The 14,724-nt window shown below is 39.0% G+C and overlaps 1 protein-coding gene across 3 annotated transcripts in view; it reads right to left on the bottom strand.

Annotated features, from left to right (window-relative positions):
• The window catches only part of PLPP1 (phospholipid phosphatase 1), a 68,987-nt gene that overhangs the window by 23,350 nt on the left and 30,913 nt on the right, over window positions 1-14,724 (bottom strand). For 2 of the 3 annotated variants that reach the window (XM_050912782.1, XM_050912780.1), the window contains exon 3: window positions 10,255-10,535. In XM_050912782.1, the coding sequence (XP_050768739.1) occupies window positions 10,255-10,535 (281 nt within the window). Of the gene's footprint in view, window positions 1-10,254; window positions 10,536-13,779; window positions 13,932-14,724 lie in introns of all 3 variants that reach the window. The other variant, XM_050912781.1, reaches the window with a different exon arrangement.

The raw sequence follows: 14,724 nt of genomic DNA, 5'->3' as shown, positions 1-14,724 counted from the left end.
ATACATCCTTGCTAGCTGCACAAGTCTGCTTTGGCACCTAACAGAGTTCAGACTGCATAGAGTACCTCTGAAGTAGCTAGACTTCTACAACATGGCTTAATATTTACCACTTCAAGTTCAAAGGTTTCACTTTTGTGTACATGCTTAGTGAACTGATGAATAAACCAGAAAGGACAGCTTCTTGGATCTCCCTAATCACCAGGGTTTCAGTGTTCCTCCAAACCCAGAACTCTGAACTTTCAGGTCCCACCCCAACATCCATACTCAGTAAAAAAGCAAAAAAGTGATATCTAACAAAAATATTTAGAAGTCAGTGATGGCATTATTGTGGCAAACCTGCACTGCTCTGCTAAAATGCAATAAATACTGCATCCAAGAAAAATCTGTAGTAAACTGAGGAAGCCTGAGCAGGTAGATTAAAAGCCCTTTAGCGCCCTTTAGCACACACCCAGGACGATTACAAACGGAAAAAAAAATAATACTTCACACTGTACAAGAATGTGTGCTGATGGGAATTAGTTTAATCAGTGTAAAAGCAATAGGACAAGTCAGCAAACTGTACTGCACACTGCAACCAAATTTAGCATGACTACAAGACGAGGGCATTAGCAGCCTAAATGAACATGCTGGCATCCACCTCATCTTCTGAATACCCATACCACTGCTCTGTTCCTCCTCCTTTATATTCAACTGCCCTGTTAAGAGAGAACACGGATTTTGGGAAAAATTAATAAAAAATTATTTTGTTCTAATTTGATTCTAAAGCTCTGAAAAATTAAAGCATGTCCCCAGAACTTGATTTACAACATGACTCAACCTTCAGCTACAAAAAGTTTTAACAGCAAACTCCTTTTAATATATACTATAGAAGAGAATTAAGGCAACCACTTTAAGTACATCCGCTGTCAGTACTCATTTTCAGATCACCTGCACCACCTTCTATTTGCTCAGAAACAGAGGTTATGCAAGACATGGTATGTATGCACATGCATAATACACACTCTTAATTGGTCAGTTAGAAACCTGCTATCATAGCTAAAATTGTTTGCTTAAAAGGCTAATCTGTCAACAGACTGTTTAGATGTTTATTCTCACATCCTTCTCTGCAAAAAATGTGAACCCCTACTTTCTACTCCCAACTTTGCAGTGTGTTAATCAAGGAAGAACATGTTATGCTTATGCCTTCCCATCTGCAACTGTTCCGTGTCTCATAGAAGCAGCATGATAATTAAGCACTTTACATCCCTGGAATGAAAAAAGCTGCTTGGTTTACCTGAAGATTATAGAACGTTGCTACATGTGTGTAATACCTCTGCTTTCTGCATTTTAAAGAGCATGAAAAAAGTGGAGGGTGAGCTGTTTGCTTTATGCATTTTTTTTTGCTCTAATGAATACTGCCCCCTCCACTTTCAGGAGCAGAAACCAGAACTGTCTCCTTGTACAACACAAACCACTTTGTTATAGAACTAGTGGCAGTATTTCTGCTTCAAAAATGTGAAAGAAAGTTTTGAACTGCATACATGAAGACTTGTAAATTTTATTATATTTTTTTCAAAAAACACAAGCTGGACCCAGCAATTACCCAGATTTGAAATTCAATCCAGATTTTTCAGTTACAATCCAAAAGGACAATAAAATTCCATCAAAGGGACACATCTGGCATTTATGAAATCCAGTTTGGAGCAGATCTTACATAAGAACAAGACAAAAAGCCCTCATATCTATGTCTCAACAGAAGAACAGAAACAAGTCAACAATACCTCAACGGTAGATGTTTTAAGAGACAGGAAGACTGGAACGCCGCTGAATTTGCACCTTAAATGACAGCTCAATCAATAAGCTCCAGAGTAAAAGTTTGTGAATTGAAGGGTTCAAGAAATTAAACCATATGTTGACCCTTCTCCTTTTAACTAACTCACCATAAGGTACAGCTGGAGATGCATAAAAAGGAAATGCAAAGTCACTGGAGAAGCTCAGCAAGGAGGAAGCTCACTTCGATGTTTGGAGGCCAGGGTTCAAGTCTTGCCCAAGGCTGAAGAATACGAAGAATTGCTAAGTCTTCCTTTCAGGCTTAGTAAGTAATTGTTGTACACAAAAGGGAGGGGGGGACAACCCCAAGATATGTTAGAATCCACTAACATCTGGCATCTCTAACACTGAAGATTAAAATTTCTAGAGACCGGAGGCATAGGAACTCAGGCACCGCATATCCAGAAAGGCTCCTCCTAGGGAAATTCAGCCGCCTCAAAATCTGCTGGAAGGGCAACAGGGCAGGGTGCAAGCAATTCAACAGCTTTCTTTTTGACACTGCTGTTCGACAGGCCTAACAGGAAAAGTGCTCTCCGCTAATCTGTTACTCAGGACCAAAGATGAACTAGTTGGACATGTCAGCAACAGCCTTGGTTGCAGTAACCAAGAGATGGTAGGATTTTAGGGACAATCTCCTCAGAGCAAAGACACGCCACCCCCTTGCGGAAGAAAACAAGTAGGAATAACAAGAGGCCATCTTGATTCAGTGAGCAACATCTGACTGAGTTCAGATACAAAAAGTCAAGAGAGGTAGAAATAGACTGCCTACCAAGGACAAGTACTGAAGCATCACCCAAGCATGCAGAGAAGGAATTAGGAAGCCCAAGGCTCGAGCTAGTGAGGGATACAAAGGGCAATGGGAAGGTGTTCAATTGGTAGGTCAGCAGCAAAACAAAGACAAAGATAACATGGGCTCACCACTGAACAGGGTGAGCTATGCTGTGACAGAGGGAATAGAAAAGCTACGTACTTGATACTTTTTTTGCCTCAGGTTTTGAAGTCTTTTCCAACAAGACCTTTTCAGCCTCCCAGGTCTTCATGCCTAGTAGTAAAGTTTAGAGGAGAGAGGTACTATCTAATCAAGGAAGATCTAACCGTGATTACTTAAAGCTGGACTTGCAAGTCCATGAGACTGGATGGCTTGCATCCAGTGGTGCTGAAGAAGGCAGATGATGCCATGATGAGGCTGTTTAGAGATCTTTAAGAAGCCATGCTACGGAGGCAGAGGGTCCCCCTGATGGTTAGAAAAAGGGCAAGAAGGACTGAAGGAACAGATTTTCCAAACAGGCTATGGAATCTCCATGTCCAGAGCTCTTGAACAAATCAGGATGCAGAGGGCTTTGTCAAAACTATACAGTTACCTCCACTTTAAACTGGAGGTTGGACTAGATGACCTTTAGAGGTTCCCTCCTGTATATACAGGGGGCTTCCTAAGCATCCAGCCACACACCAGAAGTATTTAAGCCATTCTTGGTAGACATTGTAACAAGGTCTCCACAGTCTTCAAGATGTGGACATTAACAATACGGGGTGGGGGAAAGAAATCAATTCAGTAGTAAGAAAAGGTTCAATGAAAATTTCAGAAGACAAAGATTCAGAATTTTATAAGATATCTCTAAGGTATACTCAAAAGGGCAGAAAACATTAGCTTTTAAGAGAAGCCAGCATGTTCATTTTCTGAAATGTTTTAATACTTTTTCTGGTGACATTTTAGAAAGGTTTTTTTAAAAATAGTTTTCGCCATCGTCTGCAGGTAACAATCATCCTAAAACACAGTATTAAAAATACGTATTTATGTTAATCCAAAACTATGAAGAATAACTTCAAGACCCAATTGCCAGGTATCTGAATTGATTCTTAAACTTTTATCCACTAAATTGATTGGTCCCAATTAGTTTCTGTTTCAGAGACTTTTGTGACCACTATGGCACAACAAGCAAATCAGGTGCACTAAACATGTGAGAAGAGGAACACGTTAATTAAAAGTCTTTTGCTTTCAAAGGTTGTATGTTCAACACAGCATTAGCAACAGTTGTGTTTCACATTCCTTATTGAGTACTGATATTACAAACCTACCTTTTTCCTATGTTATTACTGCAGGAAGTGATTCTAAAACCAGAAAATTTAAAGAAGTATGCTTTAAAGTTCTGGAGTTCTAGTGAGACATCATTTGCACCAGCAGTAACTAGAACTTATTTATTTCCACCCTAGTATATTATTGTCCCTGTGAAATTATTCAGCAGACACTGAGTAATAATACTGCATACTTCATGCTACATTTATTCTTAACATTTTGTGGATAAAATGTAAGTTTAAATGGTATCAGATTCAATACACCTGACCTTTACACAAGGCTTTAATGTGCTGTTTGTGCTGCCAAGTTCATAACATGATATATATACGAAAGCGACAGCACAATCCTCAATTAAGTTCTAAAAATACTGTAAGCTGTATACAGCACCTGCTACATTGTAAAAAAGACACTCATTCAAATGGTCTTTCAGTTACACACAACTCTTCAATACCACAAGCTTGGTTGGGGGGGGTTCTTTGTTGTTGTTTTGGGGAAGTTTTTGTTCAGTTTTGGGTGTTTTTTGTTGGGGGGGTTTGGGGTTTTTTGTTTTTTTAGTTTCTACCTACCTGTAGAAAGAATTTCATAAAACTGGAGAGAAAAGCCTATTGCCATAAGTTCCCATCCTCCTCAAAAAAAAATATTGACAGAGCCTTTATTTAAGCCACATTTACTGTCTTTGAGATTGGATTTTACAAGCAATAAGAAATACTCATTCTTTGCTTAAGATGACGCTCCAAGTTTACAGACACAGTTAAGACTGACTTTTTCCAGGTTCCGGCTGGCCTGGTCAAGCATGTGTCCTGGATTCCAGATCCTCCTACCTAGGGATTACCAATGCTTGTCTGCACAAAGGCGATCAAGGTAGAATCAATTAGCACCTCCTGACTGCCAAAATTAGTTGGGAGCAACCGGTTAACATCGCCACACAATATATTAGTACAGTCTAACAATACAGTTAGAAGGCACCCCATCACCATCTTGAAGTCCTGAAGTACACTACATTTACGCATAACTAAACAAATATTTTTTAAAGTTGCCTTTTTTTCCCCCTACCATAAGCCTAAAAAAAATTTTCCAGACCAATCAAGTGTTAAGATACACTAACAACAAAGGCTGTTCTGAGGGTGTTCAAGACTTATTCCACAATTCATACACTAAATAAAGGAAAATAGAAGCTCTTGATGTTCTACGTTGTTACTCTACTAGACATTCAAGCTTCACTGTCTACAAACTCATTTCAGACAGACAACCAGGAACTACAGCAAAGTACACTCACCAGAGAAACAGTAAAATATTAATTCACAGCTCCTGCTGCTGAACATCTGTGGTTTCTATTAACTCTTCCGGATGCAAGAAAGCTAAGAAACAGGATGCACAAACAATCTGCCATGGACTGGCTAAAGCAGACAGGTTTGGGAAGTATGCCTTAGCTAACAATAAGGAATGGAGAAGCCATCATCTGTCCTTTCAGTGTCCCCTCTGCCTACTCCTCTTTGAGGAATTTCGGTATCTTGCCAACCAACTCAAAGCCAGGCAAAGGTATGCAGTAGCAAGCCAAAAGAGAAGAAAGAATTGAACAAGAACGGGAGCTGCAAAAGCAAAAGAGATCAGGATTACTAGAGACTGCTCACTCACATCCCCACTCAATCAGGGTTACAGCCTAGCACACCTACGTATTTTACTGAGCCCTACTTTGCTGATTTGAAAAAGGAAACAGCCATTTGGCAAGTCATTACCTTTACTGGTGCTAAAGAAAGTACCTTAAAGGCAATCCAGTAGCAATAAAGTATACACTGGTATACTAAAAGAGACATGCTAATTGCTAGCACCAGTGACAGGAGGACCCCTTGGCTTTGATCTCTCTTCATTCATAGGCACTAAAACTTGTGCTTGTATATCAAACTTAGTTTTCTAAAACACTAAAACAAGCCACTGTCTCCCAGTAAAGAAACTACACGATATGAAGTTCTGTACCCTTCTGCCCAGTGCAACTACATTCTAAAAATATGTATCTTAGTCAACTGTGTTATGTGCTTAAGGAGAACTTTGCTATTTTGATACTCAAAAGAAAAATCACCTTCACAGATCAAGCACCTTTATTCAGTTACTACTCTTAACATTTATTTAAATGGAGTGTTACAAAGCTCTACACACAACCGGTTGGCATCAAACCTAGCAACACCTTCATAAAAGCCTGAGAATGCAGTTCTGTATAAGTCATTCACCCTCAGAAAACTGCCGTGAAGTAGCTAATACCAAGCTTCTGTGTCTAGCTTAAATTAAATGCCACAAACTGTAAGACAACCCTTTCTTCAGGCAAAGAGACACAGAAGAGAAGTACAGTTTCTAATGCTAATACTTAATTCAACTAGCAATTTTTAATGTAACTAGTGATTTCCATGCATATTTTGGAGATCCGCAAGTGCTACATACTTTCAGGTAATATATGTGAACTCTTACATGCATCTTTCAACAAATGTGAATGAGATTTACTAAGCACACAGCTGTGATTGTGATCCTCAGCTTAGTTTAACCACCAGTAGTATTGAAAGTGCAAACACACTACAAAAGTTGTCAAGGAGAACCTAAGCTATTTAAAACTGAAGAGGACTCTGTTTTCAGCATGATGCAGAGCAAACAAGATACTTAAGTCAGGAAGAATTAGCTTATCAAGCTCAGGTTAGAAAGCAAAACCTTACTGAAACTAACCAAAACCCACAGGCACTTTATTAATTTAGACAACCAAGCATAAGTCCATTAGTTTATATTCATGATATATTATATATGTATTATAGCATATATGTATTTTAGCATGTATTTTAATACTACTGTTACTGAACAATAAAGACTAATGATTGTCTTTCCCCCATGCCATAACATTGTAGACATATGCAAAGAGTTACAAACATCAGATTTGCATAAAACAGTATTAAAAAAAAAAAAAAGCAACAATGCTTGCCCCAAAACACTCTCGGCCTCCAACCATAACTTACAGGCTTCCAGAAACATAGGTTGTTTTCCTGGTTTTATTCTTCTAGAAGTTTGTTCAAATGTTTTTTTGAACCCACCTATAAACTTACACATCCCAGCGCTACAACAGAATTCCACCGCTTACTTCATCATCTTAATCTTCATGTGGGAAAAAATATAAATAAGAAACTACTTCAAATGTTTCGCCTTCCAGTTTTACTGTTAGGAGGAAATGGGAACAATTGTTCATTACCAAACTTCTGTACCACTTCTAAAGTATCCTTATAGAGACTTCCATCTTACACTCAGCTCTTCAACACACACCCACTTACTCTATTTCAGACCAAGAGCTCTGATCTACTCAGGGGTGCTGCATACCAAAACTGTTTTATAGTTTTGGTAAATATAAAATGATGAGAAGGGATGATGAGAAGGGATGAGAAGAGAGGAGAGAACAAAACAGAAGAGTACAATATGCATAGTGGAAGCACACAATGGATTTTTACACTGCAAGCATTGTTTTCCTGCTATGAATTAAGTAGTAGTAAACAAAGATTAGATTTGTCTTTTCAACTGTGTAACTGAGCATGAATATCTAAAAATATTAAAAAACAACCTCAAATTCTACTACTACACAGGAATAATAGGTTCAATTCAGAACATACGATTTTGTATGCAACACCATGATTGTCCTGTCTTCATTCTTTCTTGGTATTTCTACTTGCATATTTATTTTACACAAATGAGGGTAGATGGTAATAAGTTTGCCATTAATAATTTTGTCCAACTGATCCAGAAATTCACCTGTGGGTTACAGTTTGAGAGCCTACTGACCTCCTCCAACTTGCTGTAAAACTCACTGCAATCAAACTCCCTCCTCTTAGTGGCTTATTAGCTGTAAGGTACGTAGGCACATGACGTAAGATCACTGAAACCACCCTTTCAGATGCAGGGCCCAATTTCCTTAAGAAACCCAGAATGACTTACTGGGTCACTGCATCCATGACATCCACCTGTACAGGACAATGTCCTACTTTAATCTACCCTTCTTTGACCACTCATTAACTTACTTTTTGTTTACAGCTTCCTCTGCATGGAAAAGCCTCAGCTGAGAGCGGAAGCACCACAGGTGGGCTCACACTGAAGTTATCACTTCAAGGCAAGCTTTGACCAAAAAGGAGAACCCTCTTACATCATTTTCTAGGGAGCAAAAGGGAACAAAACAGTAGCTGGGAATACAAACCTAACAGCTCATCAGTTAAGAGATGACAGGCAAATCTTGCTTCCAATATGGAAGTCTGATATTTCAAAGCACTAGTTGCACAGGGAAGAATAAAAGCTAAGGGATCACTATGCCATTGTTGCCCCATGTTATCCTCATACAACAAAAATCTGTTTCCTTGTTTGAGGATAAGCTAAGTCTGTTTTTCAGCATCCCCCAAAACCAGAAAATTTTATTTCAGGGCCATTTTAGTCATTACAATCAACTCCAATTTTCTCGTTTACCCTCTTTACATTTAAGAAGCATTTTCAGACTCATGCAGAAGTTTAACTGAAGACTCAGAGCTATGCCCAAGTTGAATTTTGACCCCACAGTTTCATGCTGAAAGCCACGCAATTCTGTTTCACAAAGCACCTGAGAATGCGCAATTTCGTTTAGACTCATTCCATTTGAAACTTCAACAAATATCTTTTCACATAGTAGAATAAAAATAAATACCACTTCCAGTAAGTTGAGGCAAAAAAAAGTCAAAACATTTTACCCCTGCCACAATGTAATACACAACAAAATCTGTACTGCCCCCCTCTTGTGTTATAAGTTACCATTTTGTCTTCTTTTAAACTCTAAAGAGGGAGTTTCTGGCAATTACTTCTGCTAACTCATCACCCTAAAATTTGCAAAGCTGACAAGATACCAAGACAATTTGTTATCTTGGGGGAGGTGACATCTCCTTTATTTCAATTATTAAGGTTGTTCTACTACAAATCAGATCTTTGAAAAGTCAGTAACATTTAGAAGTCTGACAGGCATGCTGTTTAGAAATTCTTTGTTTTCTACACTTCATGAAAATCCTCCTTTGTTTACTCTGCCTTTTTCCAAACTGAAGCTGACAGTCATATAGAAAGTGACCATTACAAGTCTTCAGAAGTACAACACTTATTTCCTGGAACAGAGATAAAAGGTTTACCTAGTGCATACTCTAACTCTACAGGGCTACTCATAGCCAAGGAAAGTCCATCCAATAATCAGTGTCTAGAATAGCTTAGAATAAGGAAATAAAAGTCTTCTAAGCACAATTATGGGCATTAGTAATACAAAAAAAGCTGCACAGGAAGCACACTCCTCTAATCTCCCAAAGAACAAACTCCAATTTGTCTATTTACTACCTGCACGAAGTTCTGTTCATTTTAGGATTATCTGCCCTAGTGCCTATCTATCATGCACTTGCTCCTCTACTACCAACAGCCATTCAAAATACAAACTGCTCCTGACACCTTTGAACAGCTGCTGTGCATGATGTGGAGCTGGACCTGGTCCCCCACCAAATCAATATGCAACATTTTCCTGTGGCTGCTGAGGAGTACCATGCATGCTACTGAAACCTCCATAGGGGACACATGCTAGAAGAATAAATGAGCACAGAGGACAGTGAGCAAAACCTACACACGTATGTTTAAAAACCACACACACAGAGAAAAATTCTAACTAAGAGGGTATATAGGTCTTCTGGAAAAAGAAGGGCAAGGAGTTTCTCTAAAGCTAAGCTTCCAGGGACATCAAGCAACTCTAATACCAGAAATTATTCCGAACATACTTTAACATTTTCAATAGCATCCAAACACTGTTTATAACAGTGACGAAACTCCAATGTGTCAGGTGCTTCATTTTTATTCCCCCATTATCTTGCTGCAATTGAACTGGCAGGTAAATATTTAAGGTAAAGAAATGCCTAATAATGAGAAAACTGAGTAGAGTGATTCTCTTAACAGTCCTCCCTATTTTTATATGGATACATCCAGTTTTTATTTGCTTTCATTCTACACCTGAACTGTTTTCCTTGCTATTCCACATCCAATTTTGAAGGCATATTTCAAATTCTTCTCTTCATTGGGATGCAGAGACATTTTAGAAGCATAAATAGAAGCCAGACACGTCACCCACATTTTGTAAAAAAGCAGAAATGAATACACAATAATTTACGCATTCTTCTGTACATTAATAAAATGAGTTTCCACAAATTAGGAAAAAATCCCAGTGTCTGGACAGGGCTCAAGGTTTAAAATTCATTATAAGAAATTTATTCTAGAAGAAGCACAAAAAATGTAGTAGCAATACCAAACTCTGTCCCAAGTTAAGAAACAGGTCTTACAACCAAGTATACAAGGTTAGTCAGACTCACCTTCCCTCACTGATTTTTGCTTTGTCTCCTTGACAAGAGAAGTTCTCAATGTAACCTAGACTGCAGTTGATTCGGGTCCAGTCGGGCTGGCACACAGCGAGGAAGTGAGGACGCAGTCTACCTATGGAGTACTTGGCAATGTCTGTCAACGACTGGCTAGCAGCTGCTCCAAAAATGAAGGTCCCAATGGCTTTGTAAATAGTGGCTATGTAGTTATTTCTGACAAATGAATTTGAGTGCAAATGATTATAAAAGACAGAGAGAGTCTCTCCTAGGATTATCTGGAAGAGAAATAAGGACAACAGTTAAAGAAAGATAATCGCTTAAAAAGAAAGATATTACTCTATTGTTGTTAATACTCAGACATGTACTTTCAGAAATTCATTTTTTAAATAAACATTAAGCTGCAAATTTAAATTTTCCAAGAGTCAGCAGTAACCATGCCCAAATATTAAACATGTAGAAGAAAAAAAAAAAACCTTTTACCTTACCCTGCTTCATGTTGAACCTAATATTACTGATTTTCAGAATATTTATTAAAACAAAGCCTTCTCAGAGTAACATTTATCCATATTACTTGGCATGGCCCTAATTAGAAACATTTTCTCCTGTACATCTTATTCCACATTGAGTCTTCTTCAGCTAAACTTCTGCTGAGCAAAATTTTTCTATTTCATCATAAAGTTGTCAGGTTTGTTGTGAAGCCAGAGACTACTCTGAAGGGTCTAGACTTCATTTCCGGATGTGAAAGGCCAGTTATTTAAACAAAGAAATTTCCTACTCCTCAGGAAAATTAAATCCTTTGGGGAGAAAAGAAAACTAATAAGAGTAGGGAAAGACAGGCATTACTGAGGTCTTTCCAAGGATTTTTCACCCTGCATGTCCACGGTACACGCCTCAAGTGTTGACAGGAAATCAGACTTAATTTTGTTTTCCTGCAACTTCACCTTTTGCAGAAAGTAAGTTTTTCCTTAAACTAAGTACAAAACGTCACCGTAAATAGGTTGGATATTGAACCAAATGGTCCCATTTTGTACAGAAAGGCTCGACTCATACAGATGATCAGATGCGTGGGGGACTATGCATATATGTAAAGTGATCTTTAAAAATCCTGTAAAGATTAAATGATGGCCTCCATCTGTCACTTGAGTGACAAGTCCAGGATCCCAGCAAAGCAGAGCTTTGGTGAACGAAACTGTTATTAGACACTGACACCTGGGCAGACAAAGTAGCTGTCAGCAGCTCTGCACATTAAGGCAAACAGACAATCCCATCAGCTGCATCACACAGAAGTTTAACACCCTGCACCATACCAAAACATGGACTAAAGCTGAGAAAGTTTTCAGTAAAGTAGATGTTGGTAAGCTCTTATACAGAATCTTCCTATCCCAGAGAGTAACCTCTTAATGAAGATAGCTGAGCAGAAATATCACAGCTATGACTGGTAAATAATGAATCCCTTTTAAAGAACACTGCCGCAAAACCTGCAAGAAGGTCACTTATCTCAGTTGAGGTGACAAAAATTAGGTGATGTCAATGCAGCTACTTCACTGGCAGACATCAAAGAGTATTCACCTTCAATAATCTGACCGAGTAGTGAGTAAAGGACACCAACATTTGCTTTAACATCTGACTTTAAAGCAATCTTGACAGAAAAGCCTGATTTCACAACCAAAAGATGGCCCCTGATGTTACAAAGGTAACTGTGTTAGCTAAACGTTCATACATATCTGGATAAATTCAAAGGAAATACATCCATTAAAAATTACTATATTCACCGAAGCCTTTTCTGACTCGGGAAGTCCCTGAGCTGCAAATGGCTGGTAGCAAAGTACTGAGGGCAAAACATCAATCTTTGCTTGCTCTATTCTTCTGTTCTTCCTCACTCATCTGTTTTAACCACGGCTAGAAATGAGGTAACAAGCTAGATGGACTTCAGTTGTGACCAATTACTGCTGCTCTTAGGTAATATTGACTACCAATAGTAGTAACAGGGTGAAAAAAATAGTCCTATCTTAAAAGGCAGAATATCTTTTAGCATAAACCACTTGCCAGTTAACAGAACAGACAAAAACAAAACAAAGTTTTATCTGCTCCAGAAGTATTTCTGTAAGTTTTTAAAAATCCATGCAGTCCTTATGCAAGAGTTAGACTGCCATAATATCCCTCCTGATTTTAACCCATTAGCCCAGAGAAACAGCTGGCCAATACTGAGGTTTATATTTGGCTGCTCCTTTTCCAGCTTTGATTCCTAAAATATAGTTGGGTAAATATTTATATACTTAAAAATCTTATTTGGCATAAAAGAGTTTTAACTCTGCTCAAAGTGTAGCTCTGATGAGCTTGGATGTCACCCAACACAGAGCCATGAGGGGAGTCTGAAGCTTTTTAGCACATCTGGACACGGATCTTGAAGCCGCTGTTGAAGGGCCATTCTTGGAACTAAAGTGCAGTCCCATGAAATTTAGGACGTGAAACGGTTAACTGATGAGGTGCAGCTCTCCCCTCTGCCCATACCCAAGGACATGCCCCCACCACTTTTTGCCCCAGCACTGATACGGTATTCTTCCAGGAGCCATTTCATTCAACCTAGCTCAAAGAAAGCTACTGTTTTCTGCCAGGTTAAGGAATTTCACTAGCTTATCCTGGTTCAGACAAGCCACCAGAGGTTGCAAAAGACAGGGTAATAGTGGGACCTCACCTTTTGTCCATAGTAGGCTATTAGGTTAGCTCAGCTGACAGCATGTAATTAAATCTGAAGGACACACAGTCACTATGTGCTTGAGCCAGTTCAACTGAGCTAGGAGCTGTGGTCAAAGAGGGAGATCCCAAACTGGCAGTTGCAGAGGCAGCCTCTCCAGCTCACTGATCTGGTGTCAACAGGAGGGAAGGAGAACAGTACCCCATTTTCAACCAGCTTAGGTGCAGCATGAAAGTGAGCCCTAGCATTAACTCAAACACAAATGGGCCCACTGTTTTATCCTGACCTTCAGGGGAAAAGTCCCTGGCTACTTATTCTTTTTATTCTAGTTATGCTTTTGATAAGTTCTGATTGGAAGCCATAATATTTTTCTATTAATTGTTACACTTCCACACACAGAAGTATTTCCAATGAGTAGCAGATAAAAATGCTGACTTAATAGGTCATGCAAACTCATATGCTGAAAGTAGTACCTCCCAAAATAGAAAAGCTTGAGACAGTCATTTAAAATACATTAGTGTTCTTCTTAACTGATATGGTAAGGGAGGAATTTTTTATCTCTCTGGCTACAGAATTAAGCCACCATAGTTCTAAGGTATTCCTTTTCTGTTGTATAATTCTAGTTGTTTGACCTCAATTAAAGAAAACCTTTTAGTTATTCCTGCCAGAACACCATTTCTACTGCTTTAGCACCTGGTCTAAGGACATTAAAGTCGAGAAACCTTATAGAATACAGTTTTAGAAGTCTGTATTAACAGATTGCCCCTCCTCCCTCTTCCCCACCCCCACTGAAATCAAATGCAATGAAGAAAAGTTTAACTTACAACAATTATACTGAAAGGAATAATTATTCCTGCTAACAACTTATAAGAAATGGTGTCCTCTTTGTATGGATACCGGATGGATTCATCACTACAGAAAACTCCTCTCTGGAAGGGGATACGTCTTGAACTGAGAATTGCAAAAGGCAAGCCAGCTAGCAAAAAGGAATAAAAAATACATTACAAAAGCAACACAAACTCTGGCGATGATTATACCCCCACATTTCCAAAGAGAAGTGCATAAAGAGGAACAGACATGCAGCAAGTTAGAACGTTATGCACTTCCTTTGGCCAATGACTACCACCTTGTCTTTGCAGCTCCCAGGAAGGACTGTTGAATGAAGGAGAGCAGGACAGGACTCCTCGCACCTTCACATTTGTGGCACATCAACTATGGAAGCATGCCAAACCCATGATTCCACTGAGTTGCTCAATCTGCTGCTACGGCCACAATTATCGACTCTTCCTTTATATTGCAGTGAGCAATAGTTGCCCCTTTATACCTTCTCTGGACAGCTTTACAAGTCAGAAGAGCATGAATTGCATTTCATGAAAGCAGAAAAGGGGTGCTTCTCAGGGAGCGCAAGTGCAGAGGGAGTTTTCAGGAAGATATGGAAAAAAGGAAAAGTTACACATGCATGCGATCCCCTCACTTCCACACACACTGGATAGTTCCCTGGAACAATGTGGTCACTGCATAAACCCTGCAACTTCAGGGCATGGAGATTTTATTCCCCTCTCTTCCACAAAAGAGGAAGCCTTTGGCTCATCCTAAACTCAACAGAACACAAGATGAAGACGCACAATGCTTTGTGCTATTGCACCTCAAGAGACCTGCAACACTAACCAAAACCAGTCATTTGGACAGCAAAATCTTTAAAAAAGGCTCAAAATAGGATACAAATTACTACAAACTAACAGAACCACATTTTTAAACCCTGATCCTCC

The sequence above is a fragment of the Gymnogyps californianus genome, chromosome Z (genome assembly GCF_018139145.2).
Source record: "Gymnogyps californianus isolate 813 chromosome Z, ASM1813914v2, whole genome shotgun sequence".
Classification (NCBI taxonomy): Eukaryota; Metazoa; Chordata; class Aves; order Accipitriformes; family Cathartidae; genus Gymnogyps; species Gymnogyps californianus.
Note: the sequence above shows the minus strand (reverse complement) of the source record. Positions and strands in the feature narration are given on the sequence as shown.